The sequence below is a fragment of the Simochromis diagramma genome, unplaced genomic scaffold (genome assembly GCF_900408965.1).
Source record: "Simochromis diagramma unplaced genomic scaffold, fSimDia1.1 OVJJ01000330.1, whole genome shotgun sequence".
Classification (NCBI taxonomy): Eukaryota; Metazoa; Chordata; class Actinopteri; order Cichliformes; family Cichlidae; genus Simochromis; species Simochromis diagramma.
The window spans coordinates 207,157-226,785 of NW_024386930.1; the positions used below are offsets into that span (position 1 = coordinate 207,157).

At 41.5% G+C, this 19,629-nt stretch overlaps 1 protein-coding gene across 7 annotated transcripts in view; it reads right to left on the reverse strand.

Annotated features, from left to right (window-relative positions):
• Positions 1 to 19,629, reverse strand: part of LOC120736795 (girdin-like) — a 65,738-nt gene that overhangs the window by 10,154 nt on the left and 35,955 nt on the right. For 5 of the 7 annotated variants that reach the window (XR_005696608.1, XM_040037088.1, XM_040037092.1 and 2 more), the window contains 25 exons: positions 18,936 to 19,019; positions 18,669 to 18,809; positions 17,830 to 18,002; positions 12,266 to 12,347; positions 11,588 to 11,746; positions 11,022 to 11,168; positions 10,779 to 10,923; positions 10,017 to 10,195; positions 8,936 to 9,073; positions 7,657 to 7,840; positions 7,370 to 7,500; positions 6,902 to 7,195; positions 6,429 to 6,611; positions 5,697 to 5,975; positions 5,323 to 5,447; positions 4,943 to 5,081; positions 4,100 to 4,276; positions 3,852 to 4,013; positions 2,374 to 2,651; positions 2,079 to 2,222; positions 1,771 to 1,957; positions 1,502 to 1,647; positions 1,276 to 1,368; positions 743 to 945; positions 393 to 440 (listed from right to left, as the gene is read on the reverse strand). Coding sequence is in view for 6 of the 7 variants with exons in the window: in XM_040037088.1 (XP_039893022.1) it covers positions 393 to 440; positions 743 to 945; positions 1,276 to 1,368; positions 1,502 to 1,647; positions 1,771 to 1,957; positions 2,079 to 2,222; positions 2,374 to 2,651; positions 3,852 to 4,013; positions 4,100 to 4,276; positions 4,943 to 5,081; positions 5,323 to 5,447; positions 5,697 to 5,975; positions 6,429 to 6,611; positions 6,902 to 7,195; positions 7,370 to 7,500; positions 7,657 to 7,840; positions 8,936 to 9,073; positions 10,017 to 10,195; positions 10,779 to 10,923; positions 11,022 to 11,168; positions 11,588 to 11,746; positions 12,266 to 12,347; positions 17,830 to 18,002; positions 18,669 to 18,809; positions 18,936 to 19,019 (4,021 nt within the window). In the remaining variant the exon portion in view is untranslated. The remainder of the gene's footprint in view (positions 1 to 392; positions 441 to 742; positions 946 to 1,275; positions 1,369 to 1,501; positions 1,648 to 1,770; positions 1,958 to 2,078; positions 2,223 to 2,373; positions 2,652 to 3,851; positions 4,014 to 4,099; positions 4,277 to 4,942; positions 5,082 to 5,322; positions 5,448 to 5,696; positions 5,976 to 6,428; positions 6,612 to 6,901; positions 7,196 to 7,369; positions 7,501 to 7,656; positions 7,841 to 8,935; positions 9,074 to 10,016; positions 10,196 to 10,778; positions 10,924 to 11,021; positions 11,169 to 11,587; positions 11,747 to 12,265; positions 12,348 to 17,829; positions 18,003 to 18,668; positions 18,810 to 18,935; positions 19,020 to 19,629) is intronic. The other 2 variants (XM_040037091.1, XM_040037089.1) reach the window with 1 other exon arrangement.

A 19,629-nucleotide genomic window follows, 5' to 3' on the forward strand; every position in this document is an offset into this window, starting at 1 on the left:
TATTCCGCAAATTCCAAGATATTAAATCTTACAGCTTAGCAACTGACAATGACTCCAGTGACACGAAGCGAAAGTGTTAAAGCGACTTTTCTTCAGAAATGGTGGACATCCCCTTGAAAATGTTGCCAGTAACTACATAAAATAGTACTATTCTTCAGTGATTGAGTTTAATAGTATTGGTAACAGCTGACTGAGTGCACCTCAATTTGTTTCAAACACAAGAAATGCTTCTGCATCTTTAACCAGGTCTGAGGTCAAGAGTCAGCCTGCACAGCTCAGCCGTAATCTCTACGACAGCTGAGTGATATGGACAATGGACTCACAAAAACATGCCCTGAAAGACGTGACAGTCGGGTCACAAACCCCTCCCACCCTCCCCATCCGCAGCATACCATTGGAGGAACCCTGCACTTGGGCATGAGACTGCTGCCCTCTCCTCCCTTTGCAGAGAGATATAAAGAAGCAAAGGAGCAGTTAGGAGGGAAGACCCATTCAGTCACTCAGGCATACAAAGCCACACTCACAAAGTAGACCATTATGTGTCAGTGAAGAAAGTTCAGCATCAAATTAAAGCTGTTAGCAAATGTTTCACTAATTCTGTGTGTACTACAAAACAGTATTTTAAGAGTTTCCCTTCTCTTTGTAACAAAAAATATTGTGAACACATTAAAAGAAGTTCCTTCAGTGATGGTTGAAACTATAACTGTGCAATCTTGTGTGTGTGTGGTTCTTTCAGACTCACTGCTGCTCCTCATGTGTGACAGCGTGTCATCTAGCGAGTTGGTGCCCGAGCCTATGGATGAGCTGTCCTGGCTGTCCTGGGGAAACATCAGAAAACTGTCTCCAAACTCTGATCGAGATGGAGTCAGTGTGAGAGACCGGATCCTGTCCCGGCTCTTCGGCTTGATCAGCTTCTTCATCTTTAGAGTAATCCAGTTGCCGCGCCTGTAAAGCAGAGATGAGACAGACACTCAATAACAGACGAACAAAAGGAAATAGAATTTTAAAAAAATCAATACATAATCATATAAAGGATATATAAGGCTAGATGCATTTTAAATTTTATTTTAGGCCAAAAGCCCAAATGACTATCAGGGTTAAGAAAAAAAAATTTTCACTATACAGCTGTATGATGCTCTGCAGGTAATAAATATTTGATGCACTCCCTTCCTGATGCTGCACTGCTTTTCCATCTCAAAATACAAGACAGCATGTATGCAGAACTTTACCAATTTGACTCAATTTTATGTCATTTAAAGGAAACAAATTATGCACCTGCGTGGAGGTGAAGGGTCATAGAACTTGTACTGGTCCATGATCTTCTCCTCCAACTTCTCCTTCTGCCTCCTCAGCTCATTCAGCTTATCTCTGAAGGTGGGACAACGAGAAGATAAAAGCACAGTAAAAGCAGACAAGAATGCATACACTCTAAACAAAGGCAGCATATTTGCATTTACAAACACAGATACATGGTTCTGGCATATTTCTTTGTGAGTTTTACATGTATTGTCTTTGCTCTACGTGGAACAGGTCCTTGCTCTCCATGGTCTGCTCCAGCAGTGTGCGATTTTGTAACATCAAAGTCTGGATTTGATCCAACAGGTGACGGTTCTCTTCCTCCAAGTTTCCCTTCAGCTGGCTCAACAACTAACACAAACATAGACAGATACATTCATATTTGGCTTTAGAAGCAGTGTTTTGAAATATGATACATTAAAAAGGTAGACACCATGAGAAAAACCTGAAGGGAAGAGAAGAGAGACTCATTACCTCACACTGGTTGGTTAGCTTGGTGGAGGTGATGTCCAGCTGCTGGTACTGCTCCTTCAGTTTAGAAAACTCAGCCTCCAGCTTGGTTTGGTCCAGCTTTGCACTGTTCAACTGGCTCTTTAGGTTTTTATGGTCCAGCTGGAGATTTTCATTGTCCTTCAAGAGCTGACGATAGGTGCTATTCAACCTGAGGAGAGAGAAAATCGACTCCTTGGTATACGGCCTCATTGATTTAATTCAGTCCCTTTGATAAATTAGTGCTAATGTGAGCATAATGTTTAAGGTTATGGAAAAAAGGTTGAGCTGACCTATCATTTTCCTCTTTGAGCAGTTTGTACTGGTCAGCTGTAGCTTGGTGGGTCTGATTCTCCAGGGCCATCTTTTCCTGCTGCTCCTTCAGATTTTTCTCCAGCTCCTCCAGCTCCCCCTTTCTCTGCAAGAGCTGTTTGTACCTACATACGCAAACAGACACACACCTTAACACTTATGTCGCTAGGTCCAGGACCATATTTCCTTGCAAAAGGCGGCCAAACTACAAACTAAAGTCACAAATGAGACTTAAGCTGTAATTAGACTTGAGCATGCTCCTAAACCACATCTCACTTGTCCTCCAAGTCCCTGTGCTGCTGTTCCAGGCTCTTGTGGGAGGTCTTCAGCCCACCGTGCTTCCCGATCAGCGCTTCATATTCGGCTGCCTGCCTCTCGTGGAGCGCTGCCAGCTTCTCGTGATCGCGCAGCAGCAGTTCATAGGTAGCTCTCAGCTCCTCTTTCTCCCTCAGCGCTCCTTCACGCTCTCCTTCCACACTGCTCTGCTGGGTCTGCAGCTGGGCGTTCTGGGCCATCAGGGATGCGCTCTGTGAGCTCAGAGTTGAGTTTTCCACCTAAAAAGAGGACAAAGGCAGAGGGAGAAAAGGACATATTATGCAAAGAGGTGATAAGAGTGATGTGTGGCGTGTGAATAAGAACAGCATTAAGCCCCTTAAATCAAACATCAAAGAACTTGGAAGCAGTAGCTGATGGGGCTTTGGTCTGTAGGGGGCACTCTTCCCTCAACCTGGTCTCCTGCTTCAAAATACTACAAAACATCAGCATGAAAGCTGTTTCTTTACATGTTTTCCTTTATGATCACAGCAGCACCCAGTTCTCAAATCCCTCTGTGTTTATTCACACTATGAACACACACACACAGTCCTGTTGTTGCTACAATTTCTACCTTTTTTTAAAAACTCTTAACTACCTCTAGCCCACCCCACATACAAATGTCCTCAAACAGTGCCCAATTCAAAGCAACGCATGCAAACAGAGAAATAGCTACTGCGTAAATCCCTCCACCCTTAAGAAGGGTTTGAATTACTGCCAAACAGGGAGGACAAGTGTAAATCCAGAGCAGAGAGCTAAGCAGCCGGGCAAGGCAACAGTGCAAACAGGGCAGTACACAGAGGAGGCTATAAAGGCACGATGCAGTGCCATCCAAGTCAGAACGGCTAACAAAGCTCTGTCGCCTACTATATGCATGGTTGCCAGCTTTCTGCAAAGTCAATTGCTACAGAACCCAAACTCTGTTCTCAAGAACTGAGTAGAGAGCTTCATGGAAAGGGTTTTAATGGCATAGCAGCTGCATTCAAGCCTTACTTCACCAGACAGAAAAAATGGTTGGATGCAGTGGTGCAAAGCACTCCACCATTGGACTATAGAGCAGTGGAGGCGTGTTCTCAGGAGTGATGAATCACGATTCTCAGTCTGGCAATCCGATGGATGAGTTTGGCGGTTGCCAGAAGAACGGTACTTGCCTGACTGCACTGAGACAAGTATAAAGTTTGGGTGATGCGGGATTTTGGTGTAGGGCTGTTCTTTGGGAGCTGGGCCCAGCCCTTTAGTTTCAGTGAAAGAAACTCTTAACGTTTCAGCATACAAAGACTTTTTGGACAATTTCATACTCCTAACTTTGAGGTAACAGTTTGGGGACGGCCCCATCCTGTTCCAACATGTATCATTCTCTGACTTCACAAATGCGCTTGTGGAAGAAGTGTGAAAAATTCCCATAAACACACACCAAACTGTGAGAGGTGTGACGGGATTACCTGTAGTTTGGCATTCTGCGTCTGTAGCGTTGTATTGTTCTCCTGTAAAGAGGCCGTCTGCCTCTGCACAGCCACTATCTGAGCCTGCAGGTTGGAGTTTTGGGTTTCCAGTTGTTTGAGTTGGCTCCTCAGGGCCACCTTCTCAGCCTGCAGAGTAGCATTCTGGGAAGACGACACATGATATTAGACAGGAAAATATAGAACCAAAATTCACAACATAATTCATTCCTGACAGTATCTAAACTTACATTCCTCTCCACTTCAATGAGTCTGTCTTTGACTTTCAGCAGTTCTCTGGTGGCTTCATGGCTTTCTTTCTCCCATTTACTGACAGCCTGAGGGTCTTCCCCCACTTTAGGGGGCGAGCTCTGCACCATCCTCTCCTCCTCCTCTCTCTGCCGGAGCGCCTCATAGTTTTTCTTCACCTGGGGATGAAAATAGTAAGTCAACAAAATTAAACATTTCAATTCCTGCGACCGCCTGTTCATGGCTCATGTTTTTTCACAGCTTTGGATTAGATTTGTGTCAGCAGGTTCAAAATACAAACACCTCCCTGAAGGAAAGCAGACATCTCCTATCGCACATCACCCCTTATAAATAGATAAAGTGCAGACAGAAACGAAGAGTGGATAAAATAAATAATGCATCGGCCTTGACAAGTCTTCGATGTTTTCATTGTTTCTAGTGTTTGAGTGTACGAGAAAGATGCTGGGACACGCTGATCTCAAGTGGACAAGCAAGCATATTCAAGTTTTTAATAATGGGGTTTTCTTTAATGTGGCAATGCTAAACATCTGTAAATGAACAAGTTTTATATTAAAGTATTTTTTTTTAAAAAGGAGCCAGTTGACATGGTTCAGGCATCTAGTTAGGATGCCAGATGGGAGGAGGCCTCAAGAGACAGAACAGGCTGGGGAGTTCGGGAATGCTTTGGGATTGCCCAGAAAGAACTAGTGTGGCTGGAGAGAATGACATCTGGAATAGTCTCGTCAACCTGCTGCCAGCACAACTCCACTTTAGATAAGCAGAAGACGGCAGACTCACAGATACAAATCCATATTTTTTAAAAATTCATTTGTTGTGTTACAAACCGTTTTCAGCTCCTGGCGAAGCTGCTGGTTAAGGTTGGAGGACTCCTGCAGTCTTGCCTCAAGTGCAGCAATTTTCTCCTCTTTGATCTCCAGAGTTGATTTCAGGGTCGACTCCAGTTTGGTTTCCAGGAGCTTAAACCTGACGATAAAAGGTTCAGGTCAGTCCAGACGAGTGTTTGTTTTTGCAAAGTGAGTTTGTGAAAGAAACGCTGTTTAAAATCAAAGCATGTCATTTACACCTCACCAGACTTGATTCATTTTAAGCCTCAACTTTAATGATTGTGCTTTGTAATAATTCTGATTCCAAGCAAGCTGACAAGCTTCTCATATGAGCTGAATCTGAGGATGGTTTAGCTTTTGTGTGCAGATATAATATTCACCTGTCGTCTGAGCTCTCGTCATGCAGGAGCCTCTCTTTGTTCAGTCCAATCTTTTCCAACTCATGGGTCAGTTTCTCAAGATCATTGGTCATCTGCTGAGTCCGCAGCTTCTCACTCACAAGCTCCTAAACACACAATTACATGCTTTTGAATTCCATATTAGCAACAGACATATTATTAAAAATAACCCAATCAAATTGGTTGCAAGGTTTATTAAAAGGGATATTAAAAAACACATTTTTAATCACATTCTTAATTTTATCAATATTTGTTTCAATACACAATGAATGGCCTCTACAATATATAAATCAAGAGGTTTAATATGTTTTGAGATAATATTTGCAGATGTCTGATAGTCTAACAGCTATTTTTACCTCTCTGAGCGTGACAAGGGTCTTCTTATCGATCGTGGCCTGTTTGACCAGCTCCTTTTTCTCCCTTTCCAGGTCCTTGACTCTCGTACAGGAGTCCCTGAAAAAGATCATCTCCTTGCCCATTGTCCGATTTTCCTTCTCCAGGGTAGTGATGCGCTGGTTGCTATCATCCAGCTTTGAGTCGCGGATCTCAGCCTGCTGCCTCAGTCGCTTGTTCTCCTTTTCCAGGAGCTTCTTGTCTTTCTCTAGCTGGGAGCTTTCCAACTCCAGAGCCTTGTTCTGGAGGAGAAGCGAATGTAATGGAGAGCAGATGGTTAAATATGATTTGGGATTACTCTTTGTCTAAATGCCTTGTTTGGCTGAACTTGGACAAAGATTTGCTCAAAAGGCCAAAAATATATACGACAAATAATCTGGGTTAATCCAACTCAGCTGGGAATCGCGCTATAATTTCAAAATAAACTAAAAAGAATCAGAGCGGCAGTACAATGCTCCTTAAGCACCAGATCATTTTTCACTTTTTTGATTTATTTAGGAGAATTCAGTCTGCTGAAACTACATTTTTTGAGCCAGTGTGACTGACCCCATTAATCAATGCCAACAAAAGTAACAGACGCCTAGAGCTGTCCCACTAGTTGCCATATATTTGAGCTGGACAAATAACTGCAAGTTCCTCAAAATACCTTTAATTCTTTCATTTTCAGTCCATTTCCACATTTAAGCATTACCTACCTCCTGCTCCAGCTGCTCGAGACGTTTACTGGAGATCTTGAGCTCCTCCAGGTTACGCTGGAGGGACTGATTCTCAGACTCCACCTCTTGCAGCTCTGCCTCCAACTGCTGGATCTTCTTGCTGCTGTTCTCTAAAGCCTTCTGCAGGCGCTGGTTCTCAGTATCTAGGCCCTGGTAGCTCACCTGGGAGAGGAATAGCCAGATTAGGAAATTCAAATCATCTATGAACTAGTTGTGCTTCTCCCTGAAGACAACTATACGTCAGATCCCCTGTAACAGCATTCAGTGATAATAAATTACAAAACTAAAACGGATTCTTCACATTCTTAAATAAACATAGTCTTCGTTTGTGCCGAGATGGCTACTAATCTTCATTTGCATATATCTGCTTTATTTCTCAAAGAAATTTATTCCCACAGTTACATCTCACTGCTCTTCAATCACATATGTACCCGCTGTATGACCTGTATTACCTCTAATCTCTCAGTCTTCTTAGACGAGGCTTTGAGCAGCTCCAGACTGCGTTTCAGTTGGCTCTTCTCGCTCTCCAGCTCCCTGTTTTCGGCCTCCAGCTGAGCAGCCTTAGCCCCCGCCGAGCGGAGACTCTCAGCTGAGCGTCGAAGCTCCAGGTTCTCCTGCTCCAGTTGAGTGTTTTCTTTTTCCAAAGCCTCCAGCTGGAAGGCCATGTTTTTCAGGGTGTCCAGCTTCTTCTTGAGGCGGCGGCCTTCTGCCTCCAGCTCACTATTCTCCTTCTCCAAAGAAGCCACCTAAACACACACAGGAAACAAAGATGAGAAGCAAAGCATTTGGCAATACCACCAAATTCTTTTCATCTTACTCCAACAATTGCTTCAAAAATAAAAAAAAAAAAAAAAAAATCTGAATGTGAGATAAGATAAGAGGATGAAAACTTGCAGACACTGTCACAAAATGCACCTGACCTTTTCACAGGTGATTCCAAGACTGGCAACTTTCTTCTGCAGGCTCTCATTTTCCCTTTCCAACTTCTGTATCTGAATTTCCAGCTCTTCTGCTCTCTCTCCTTTCTCCTTCATAACTTCAAGCTCTTTGCCTGCAAAAATAAATGTTTAACAACAACTAGAATGTTTATCCATAACATTTTTATAGCACATGAAGAAAGATGAGGGGGGAAAAAAAAACAAACAAAAAACCTACCATTACTAACTTGCTGTAATGAACCATAAAAAGTAATAAACATGTCACTTACGCAGCTGTTTCCTTTCAAACTCCATCTTATTTAGTTTGGCAGTTGTCTCACAGATCGACTCGTGGAGAACGCGGTTTTCTTTTTCCACATCCTTGACCCGGGCCTCAGCACCCACCTGGCAGCGCTGACGCAGAGACGACACGGTTTGGCTCAGGTGCTTGTTCTCCTGTTCGAGACCCTTCATCTGGAGAGCACATATCAGTTTTATTGAAGGCTAACAGGCAACTTTAAGATAAATTATTTACTTTTGGGTGAATTCTGTGCTTAGTAACCATTTTTGCAACAACTAGCTTGGCTGTATGAGCCAGTGCTGGAGAAAGACTTTCATTTAGTTTCTTTTAGTCTAGTTAGATAAACTCATTAAAATTCAATTGACATCAAGAAAGAAAACTAATGATGTGTTAAAAAAAAACAAAAAAAACAAAAAAAAAAAAACACAGAAACTTATTAGGAGTATGCAAAACTGTTCGTGCATTTTGGAACATCACATTAGCCACATCTCATTATGTTCACAGCCAAGTGCATAGATTTTGCTGCAATAATCCCAGTGTTCCCTCTGTGTAGCTAATCAAGGCTGGATTTTACAAATCAGACACTTAAACTAATCAAAGGTGTCAGATTTAGGTCTAACGGCTGCAAAGTCCCTGCAGACGGGCAGCGAGCTAGTGCATCTGGGCGACACAGTGCCAGAAATCTGTTCAGTCAATAAAACATTAGTGGAGTTTCCACTAAACAGTTTTTTGGAGCCAAACGCAAATCAATTACACGAAGATTGCTTTCAAGAAAACTAGAGACTTCAGTAAATTACACAGCCGTGTAGTAGTCGTGTTGTTTTAATGAAATTTCCAGGAATGAGAGTCAGTAACGGTTTTGTGGAGAGCACAGCATCTATGTCAGGGCCCCATTTGTATTAATGTGTCTGAGACTGTCCAGTAAACTGGAATGTTAATTACATTTTAAAGGCACAAAAATATTACGCAATTGGTTTTCAGAAAAGCTGCTCTCTAAATCAGTCAGTGAAGTATCATTCTTGAAAAGAGGCGCAAGGGGAGAGATTTAAATCAAAGTCAGGGCTAGCTTTCCAAAGCTAATTAGCTTTTTACCAAAAACTTTCCACTCCAGGTTATTATTTTTTTAGAAAAATATCTTTTTAGATATTTTAGGCACATTCACAACTGAGTAGGATGTGACCACTCCAAAATATATTTGGATTACTTCTAAAAATTGTGCATCTTATTTTTTACTGATGATGTGTCATTTCCTGTAAGCGTGTGCGTACCTGTCTCTCTGAGTTTTCTCTGAGGGTTTCCAGAGTCTTCTCCAGCAAAGCCTTCTCCTTCATCAGGTCAGTACTGAGAGATTCGGCACTGCGGAGCGACTCTCTGTCTGCTGTCAGTTCGCTCTCCAACGACTCCAACTGCAAACAATAATTAAAGCAAGTTTGCGATTTTTGTTCTTGGGAGTTTTTCTTATTCTGTTACAGAATAAGAAAAAGATGCACAGGAGATGGTCTTGCAGCATCAATTGTGTGGACGACATATCATAGTCACAAGGATGGCAATTCAGTTATTAATCCGTAACAAATGCTGAATAAGTCACCTCATTCTGTCACTAATCTGCAGAGAGACACATAGAAGCAGCTGTTCACACATTACAAGTAAATATTACTGTGGCTCGACTCTTCCAGCAGCTGCATTCACATTTTAATGTGCTCTGGCTCCTCAAGCCACTCAGAAATCTAACTCTGAATTTTCTCTTTGTGAGAGACGAACACAATTTCAAGCCTTTTATTCAACGGCCACAGAGAGAGGCTTATGTTTCTGAAAATAGCTGAGAGACTTCTCTTAGCAAGGGGCACTGGTGTGTCAAACACTGGAAAAGAAAAGGCAATGCAGGGCTCCCCGGATTTATAGGTTTGCTTTCAACCTCCCATCCACCCTTTTCTATACTCTCTCTCCTCCTTTCTGTCCATTTCCTACTGAGGGAAAAGGTCTAGAGTCAAGTACCAGGATGATATATTTTAGAGGAACTTGGTGCAATATGCTAATCTGATAAAGGACATAAATTTTAGCCTCAAAAAACGATGTAGAGCTGCAAATCTATACTAGAACACACACAATATGAACAGTGAACAGGACCTACATGTGAAACTAACTATATATCCAGTTTTTATTGGGGAGGACTTGGGGTACAGGCAGGCATTTCTCCTTCGAATAACATAATCGGAAGCATAGTTGTCTGCGTAACTTCATTGAGTCATTCGACAAACACCAGATATGTTTAATCCAAACAGAAAACAGGAATTTACTTTCAGCTAGTTCCCAGAGAGAACAATAATAAAATATGACGTCAATTCTTACTTTCTTGCTCAGCTTCTGGTTTTCCTGGTTAGCTTTGACCAGTTTTGTCACAGTGTCCTGACTGGCCGCTGCTCTGAGTTCCTCAACCGTCTTCAGCAGGGTCTGGTTGTCTTTCTCCAGCTTTAGCAGACGGCTTGACGTTAGCTCATTCACCTCCTCCCCCAGAGACTTCTGAGGGGCTGAAAAATATGGATTACAAATAGCAAATGTTAACAACTAAATCCAAAGAATTCTGTTTTGATTTTTGATTAGTTCGTTACCAGGCCTCTGGAGAACTTCAGTACATGTTGAGGAGCTAATTTAGCCATTTAAATCAGCTGTGTTGATTCGAGGACATCTAAAACCTGCAGGGGCACCGGCCCTCGTGGACTGAGATTGCCCACCCCTGCACTATGGTATAACTTTACAGGTCTTAAAGCCTTTAAAGTGCCATTTTAACAAACAAACTCCCACACAAAGTCTTTATCCAGATCCCTGTCTTGTTAAACCTCTTAACCACTCTTATAATCCAAACGCACTGCTGATCTTTCAGGAGCGCTTGAATATTACTTGCAGGTCTTAACCAAGTGGAAAGAAAACCCAGTGGAAGCTGACAAATGCACAAGGGCCATAGAGAAGACACCAGGATTAAGAGCCAATGACCACAGTCTGATCTGTCGGGCCATCTGAACCCTTAATCTTGGTGAACTCAGGTGACTGTCAGCAGCATTTTAACTCAACATGCTATTTTTCGACTTTTCAACTTCGTGGCTCTCCTCTAACCTTCTGTTAGCTCTGGTGTCTTTGATAATTGTTCCAGCTCCCATCCAAGGTGCAGGGATTCATCCATGCTCTGTTTCTGGGCCATCTCAAGCACAAGGTTCTCCTCTAACAGCTCCTTCATTCGCTTACGGTCCATGTCCCGCTCCTGGGTCATTGGGGATATAACAAAAGTTTTCATCACTATTTGTACTTTCCAAATAGTACCGATACTGAAACACTGAATTAAAAAACGTATCATCATACCATCTCCAGGTCGTGGATCTTTGATTTGATCTGTAGATTCTCCTTCTCCAGGAGATGTAATTTGTCGGACCGGGTCCTGCTAGCATCTAGCTGCTCCTCCAGCATCGTCTTAGTCTCCAGCAGAATCTGGTTGTCCTCCTTCAGCTCCTACAGAAAAGCCAGCAGATAATAAAAGGTGAACAACAAAACTGCAACTTGGACATGTGCTCTCTTTAAACAAAAACTTAGATTTAAATTAATATATTGCATAGACTGGGCTTACACAGTTTTACATATGCATGAATCTTTATATATGTGAATGGCACAAAATATTCATCTAGAAAAGTGTTTTCTGTTAGATTTATAGTTTTTATTCAAGAGAGCACTAACAATAGTTCAATTTCTAATTCAAACATCAATACTTATTTTTTAAAAACTAGCAGTTTGCAGTGAACACAGATATTGCAGTATAGATAATAAGATGGGTCTCATACTGGTTGCATAATATCACAACACTGCCAACATAAACTAGAGTTATTAATATTTGGCTACGAGATCATGTTTGATCTGTATGTGCAGCCCTGTACCTCAACTCTGGCCTTGTAAAACTCGATGTCATGAAGTCTCTCCTTGTATCGGCTCAGCTCGCTCTCCAGCTTGTCCACACGTATCGCTTTCTCTCGAAGCGAATCCAGCTCGTCACGATAGGCCCGAGCCGACCGAGCATCTGACAGCAGCTGATAGCTCTGAGGGAGTTGGCAAACAAATGTACAGCATGATTATGTGGATTCATGAAACAAAGAGCAACTGACAAAGAATTTCATGGACAAAGATGCAAACAACCAAAACATGCATTAAAGAAAAAAACAACAACAACACTCAGTGAATCTGGAATCTTGTAAAAATATAAGCTATTAGCAACTTTAGCAAGTTTCTTCTGCTACATAAACAGATCAGGCCAGAATGAACTCGCCACACAAACACCTCTGGAACCACAAGAATTACCCTCATGCACCTTGTTTACTGCAGTTCACCAGTCAGCCTGTCGCCCACTCCCTATCAAAAGCCATGTGAGGCTGCTGCTTCACTAAAGATAGCTCCAATAGCCTGTAATGAGCTAAGTCACCTGCTGACTGATTAAATCCTGGCAGAGCTGCACAAACAGAGGACTTAGAGGGACAAGGAGCAGGTGGAGGGGACATGTAGTCACATGAATGTTTGTGTGCATGTAGGTGCACAAGCATGGACGTCAGTGGAGACGTTACCTCTTGCTGAAGTCTCTTGAGCTCGACCTCCATGTTCTCAAGCTCCTGCCTGGTGTCCAAAAGCTGCTCACTCTTCTCCTCTCTGCAAACAAAGGAGAAAGGTTAGCAATGGGAAAAAGGTTAGAAACATTAAGCTTTACACTGAAAAATCCCATGCCAAAGGGTTTTTGTACTTTTTGTTTTTAAGTGTGGATTCCTATGTATATCAGTTCTCGGGATGCACAAGAACATTCCCTTAGGGCTGTTTCGACTTCAAAGCTTTCAGCTACAGTTAATCATTTACAGGTGGAGCACAGAAATGAATATATGAACAAAATAAATGATCAGAAAAGTAGTTTCAGTAGGTAGAGAGAATGTCAAACTTCTTTTATATCGTGGGCCACATGCAGCCTACTTTGATCTTAAGTGGGTTGGATCAGTAAAACTCCCTCTGTGTCAGTGTAAAGAAGTTTAACTACACATTTAATACCTGAAACACCTAAGTTAATGCAACACTAAGTTCCAGTTTTTCTACATGATAAAGAAATGCTGCTGTAGTGAATGAAAGAAAGCATGACTTTACACATAAAGTTCTAGAAGCTATTTGCCCATACTGTCGTGTAATTATTAAAACAGGAAGTCTGTTAATTCACAGAAAAGGTTTAACCCCAAAAAATGTTTTTGGTGTCCTATGAAGGGCCATGGGAGAGCTCTTCATCAGTAGGAAAAGTTGTAAAATAATATGAAAATACAGTTAAAAGTCCAAAATTTGTGCCCTGTTTTAATTTTCAACGCTGCCTATCGGACTGCAGCCTTTGCCCGGCCGATCTTGGATTATGTTTGATACCCTTTAGTCTACGTAATTTGAGAAGCTTCAAGAAGTTATAAGTATTCAGCAACAGGCAGCAGGAATGTAAACAGAGTTTCAGCAGTTAGATCTCTTAAAACCACCGTCAGCTACTTGAAGGCCCCGATCTGTTTCACGTGCTAGTTATGCTCAAATTCCAGCTTTGATTGTTTTTGTCTGAGAAGCTTCTTTGCAATCAGCAGTTACGTAGTCTTTAAAAAAAAAAAAAAAAAAAAAAATACAAATCTTTTGATGCTCTTAAATCTTTGTGTGACATGTGTCATAGTGAGTAATATGAATCAGTTAGGTATTCAGTCCAATGTATGACTGTGCCACATTTTAGGAAATTCCTCCCAGGCATTCTTGTAACGTCGTGTCCATGAGAAAGGGAAGAATAACCCAAAATTAGGTTTTCAGTTGTGCCGTTACTGGGACAGACGCATAAAAATATCCTATCGTGCCTGGTGTGTATGACCTGTAGCTGTCAGGAGCGTCTTTCCTGCGTCTTGCCCTAAATTTGGCGAGTAATAAACAAACAGATTCTGCTTGACAGCACATTTTGAATAACAGCCAAAGGAAAACAGTCACAGACAAATGAAAAACAGAGTTCAAGAGATTGCATGTCAATCTTTCCCTGAGACTAAAACCCCTGGTGCACTTTGGAGCCAAAAAATAAAAAGAGTGACATAAAAACTGGGATGGAAACTACAGAATTCAATTCATTACTCTTTTTTCGCATCAACAGTTGGGTCGATCTACTATCAAAGACTGTTCTGTAACATTTATTTCAATGACAGTGAAGTAGGGCAGCCTGACATTTGCTGTCTGTGTTGCAAATTCTCCCTGCTCCTTCCACAGAGGGTAGCTTTGAAGGAAAATAACTGCATTCCTGAGATGCTGCTCTCTGTGTGCATGTGTTTGCATGAATCCGCTCCACTGAATATTTGATGGACTATTTGATTACTGCTCTCTGGAGTCTCTGTCCATCTGAATAATAAAAAGCATCCTTTAATTCAGGCATTCTCGTTCACCTTCTTTCTTCCAAGGTTCACGTTATTCTGTTTTCATTTCATCAATTAACTCCCTGCCAAAAATCAAACACCTGTCAACACCACCCACGGAGATAGTTTTGGACTCTCATTGTGAATGCATCGCAGTCTGGTGCTTATTTGACTGGTTTAACACGCCATGCATGCACAGACAAACAGTTGTGTTAGTTGCCATATTCAAGAAGCCAAGAAACAAAGAAACCTTTATTCTTAGTCTAACAAATATCTAAATGTCCTCCATCTGTTAGTCTGGTGTTATTTTCATAGCTTTAATTCTTTGTCATATAAAAAAGAAGCATACTCTTGTCTAAGAACAAACAAAAGCATTCTCAATAAAAATACAGCTTTAAAATGAAAAGTTAGGACACCAAATATGGTTATGTTGAAAGATTTGTTGTGCTTTTCAATCAATCTATATCATTTAGATCCCAAAACATAACAAAATATTACTTTTTACTTTTCAATATTTCTATCTATATGATTCTAGAAGAGTCCAAATTTATATATCTAGGTGAAGCTGTAATACCTCTATATTAAAACTAATAAGCTTTTGGGGGCAGATAAGTGGAAATAGCACAAAAAATGAACAAAAACAGACCACTGTGGAAACAGTGAAACATACCCCCCAGCTGGTCTCCTTCAGACACAAAAAGCAGACACACACACACACACACACACACACACACTTATATGGAGAGACACTGTCTGTGTATGTGCCTGCATCCATAGACACAACAAACAATCTTCCTCTCCCTTAAAGACGGCACAGAAATCATGTGACCAGACTACATCAGAATGGACAGACGGACCTTTTTGTTCCTTGTCACAGCTCATCACATGACAATAACCTTTCTATCACAGACACAGCAGCACTATAGCAACACTATAGCAACCAACAAACAAAATAAATCTTGCTCTTGTTGTATTGTGCCCCCTTTTAAGTTAACTGAAGAGATTATAAATGTGGGTCAAGGAAGGAAAGATAAGCGAAACACCTACAGTGATTGATGGCGACCCATTCCAGCACAAGAACTAAGACAAATTAGTTTAAGATCATTCAAGGTGAGATGTTTTAATGTGACAAGTGGCTGATCTGCACCTCAATCTAAGATACAATCAATTGTTGAAGAACCATAATTTAGTCCTTTCGTTAGGCCTCATACAAACATTTCGTTTAAACAAAGGAAACAAAACAATGCATCCTTCGACAAACAGGAATCTACCCTTTTGACTAATTAACAACCTGTTTAAACTGGAGTCGACAGTTAAAACTGAGAATGAGGCTAATCCATGACGTAGCACATTAGCAAATATTGCCTTATAAGAGACCAAAACCCTTTAGAAGTGATAGCCTACATTATACATTAACAAAATGTGAATATTATATAATGTGAGCAGAACTCACATCCCAGATCTAAATCCTTAAAATTATTATTTGGTAAAATAAATATATTTAACATTTCAATAAGAACACAGACAGCAGCTCACACTGCATGAACAAGCCTGCAATGTTTGTCATTTGTTATGGAGTTCTATCCATGTAAATTAAGCTTTAGCTGGTAGGTAGTTGGACTTCTCTTTTTCTATAAATTTAAGAAGTGCTCAGGACTTTCTCTGACTCAAAATGGGTCTTTGTGTAATAGATGGCTGTCATTTCTCTTAATTTGATAAAGAAAACGAGGGTACGCTTGACTAAATGAAACATACATGAACAAAACTACTTGAGTCCTGGTGATTTTCCCCCAAGTTAACCTCTTTGGGGTGAGCTAACATTTTTGTCAACACAGGGCTTGCACTCATTTAAATGCTGTTATGGTGACAGATTCACTTCTTTCCAGCAAATTAGATCCACTCAAGTGTGTAAACAATTTTTACCAGTGAAACCAATATAACATCTCCACATTCACAAATATACATTTCTGACATTCAAAAACAAAACAAAAACAAATCAGCGACCAATATAGCCACCTTTCCTTGCAAGGACACTCAAAAGCCTGCCATCCATGGATTCTGTCAGTGTTTTGATCTGTTCACCATCAACATTGCGTGCAGCAGCAACCACAGCCTCCCAGACACTGTTCAGAGAGGTGTACTGTTTTCCCTCCTTGTAAATCTCACATTTGATGATGGACCACAGGTTCTCAATGGGGTTCAGATCAGGTGAACAAGGAGGCCATGTCATTAGTTTTTCTTCTTTTATACCCTTTCTTGCCAGCCACGCTGTGGAGTACTTGGACGTGTGTGATGGAGCATTGTCCTGCATGGAAATCATGTTTTCTTGAAGGATGCAGACTTCTTCCTGTACCACTGCTTGAAGAAGGTGTCTTCCAGAAACTGGCAGTAGGACTGGGAGTTGAGCTTGACTCCATCCTCAACCCGAAAAGGCCCCACAAGCTCATCTTTGATGATATCAGCCCAAACCAGTACTCCACCTCCACCTTGCTGGCGTCTGAGTCGGACTGGAGCTCTCTGCCCTTTACCAATCCAGCCACGGGCCCATCCATCTGGCCCATCAAGACTCACTCTCATTTTATCAGTCCATAAAACCTTAGAAAAACCAGTCTTGAGATATTTCTTGGCCCAGTCTTGACGTTTCAGCTTGTGTGTCTTGTTCAGTGGTGGTCGTCTTTCAGCCTTTCTTACCTTGGCCATGTCTCTGAGTATTGCACACCTTGTGCTTTTGGGCACTCCAGTGATGTTGCAGCTCTGAAATATGGCCAAACTGGTGGCAAGTGGCATCTTGGCAGCTGCACGCTTGACTTTTCTCAGTTCATGGGCAGTTATTTTGCGCCTTGGTTTTTCCACACGCTTCTTGCGACCCTGTTGACTATTTTGAATGAAACGCTTGATTGTTCGATGATCACGCTTCAGAAGCTTTGCAATTTTGAGACTGCTGCATCCCTCTGCAAGATATCTCACTATTTTTGACTTTTCTGAGCCTGTCATGTCCTTCTTTTGACCCATTTTGCCAAAGGAAAGGACGTTGCCTAATAATTATGCACACCTGATATAGGGTGTTGATGTCATTAGACCACACCCCTTCTCATTACAGAGATGCACATCACCTAATATGCTTAATTGGTAGTAGGCTTTTGAGCCTATACAGCTTGGAGTAAGACAACATGCATGAAGAGGATGATGTGGACAAAATACTCATTTGCCTAATAATTCTGCACTCCCTGTAAAATACTTCCACTTGAAGTGAAAAGTTTTCTCTTCTAACTGATCCATGTCAGCCATTAAGCCTTTGTCTGCTGGAAAATTACAGCACTTTAAAAAAGGAAACTCGATTATTCATAAACCACATTTAAAAGGCCTCTAAGGTTTCTGAGAATGACTTCACTTTTTCTTCTTTTGTGTGTGGCTCATAACAACAACGAAAGCTCGTGCAACTAATAAGTGGGCCGAGTGGAAATGGACTCTTTGGATAAATATCCAGTTAGACTGTATCCTTTTCTCACAATGAAGGTGATTGCTGATCACGAAGAATCTGATGAAGTTCAAATACTGATCCTGATGACCGTGCAACATTTTATCTGCCCAGTTCAGATCACATTTGTGACACTTGCAACAGTAGGAAACAAAATTGGCACCCACAGAGATCCATTTACAGTTCTACCTTCTTTTTTCTGTTCCCTATGCTTAATTTAGATAATTATTGAAAAAGCTGATATGGCGGTTGCACTCACAGTTCCTGCCGAAGGCGTCTTATCTTGGCCTTGGCATCAGCCAACTCCACAGAGAGGTGCTGTCGGCTCTCAGTCCTCCTCATACTGGGAGAGTCACCGGGAGACTGGGTTGAACAGGGAGCCAGTGGAGAGAGCTGCACACAGTCTCTCTCCTGGGTAAGCTCTACTATAGTCTGGATGGGAGCAGAAAATAGAAGAAGGTGAGGTGTTGTGTAAGTGCTAAGAGGGAAAAACAAAGAGGAGATTCACTGATTCAACGGAAGGACTCCCACCACCCAAAAACTAGAACAGAATAAAAAGTACACACAGTCCCACGTACAGCCCATTTTAATCTACTGCCCCTGACAGGAAATGGGATTTTAATTGAAAGCGGCTGGACTACAGTGATAATCTGGAGGCTATTAGAACCCCCTGAAACACACACACACACACACACACACACACACACAAATCAGCTGTATCTGTCATTGGGATCTGCACCCCATGGGTTGGAAACTCAATGACGCACGAAGTCAAAGTCAAACACACACACACACACACACACACACACACACACACACACACACACACACGCGCGCAACAGTTAACAGTTTCAACCCTTCCTTCCTGAGGTTTCTCTTGTGTGGTAACATGAAAAAAGGAAAAATTTCCACATAACCCTGTTCGAAAGTGACCTAAAGATTTTCATCAGCAAATCTCCCCCAACAACAGAGAGAATTTCAATTCATTAAATTTTCTACACTTCCTTGTTCTTTGGTCTGCATTGTTTATGTACTTTGTCATTTTGCTAATAAGCCTCAATAAGTGTATATTCACACACATATACAGTATGTCATTACCTCAAGCTGTGTGTCCCTTTCATCCACCAGGCGCTTGAGGTGGAAAGCCAGGTTTCTGGAGAGGCTGTCCAGATCCTCTGGAGGTATTTCACCACTTTCCAACCACTGCAGGTCCACTACATTTTCTTGGTTATGAGTCACCTAAAATTACCATCATATTGTCAATAAAGCTTTAGCGAATAGTGAATGTAACAGTGAACACCAGCTGAAAGGTTTAGCAAGGCTTATAACATTTTCTCTTTTGTGTTTGCTGTGGAGGAGAAATACCTCTTGGATATGTGATGCTATGGCAGCTTTGGTGTCAAAGTCCAGAGTCTGGATACGCTCAATGTACTCTTCCTTCTTCTCACACTGTAAACAGAGAGAGGAGGATGCAGGGGCAACAGTTAAATCTCTAAATCTTCAATGAGAGAAGAAGAGCACGATATTTGAGATGTGACATAGTCGATAAGTTTAATTGGGGGTCCAGAGGAGGTTAGCAGGCCAACAATGTAAACATGAGCTGAGTGTATTCTTATACATCAGAAAGATGATAAGAGCAAAAACAGCTGAGACAGGCTCTTGAACTGAATAAGAAGATGCAAGAAGATGGAAAAATGTATTTTTTTTATTTTTAATGAATAATTCTGATTAGTAGCTAGGCATCTGTGCGTTTTAATGCAGCCTTGTGGTAGGCACATTATCAAGTCAGAGTTAAGTGCATGAACACAGGTGCAGCTTCATTTGAATAAAACAATGGAGTTGGTGAAAGGTCAGTGGCTTTATCTGACGTGCAGTAAGAGCTGAATGCAGGCTTTGTCATAAGACAGGAAAAAGGTCTGCATTGTCATTCATTACACAGCGTTAGTTGTATCAGAGTTAAAGCTGGCAGTAAATCAAGGAAGACTGGACTAAACAGACTTAAACTCTTCCAAATGTGTTTTTTGGATTGAGAATTAAATTGCAAAAGTATGACCACTAA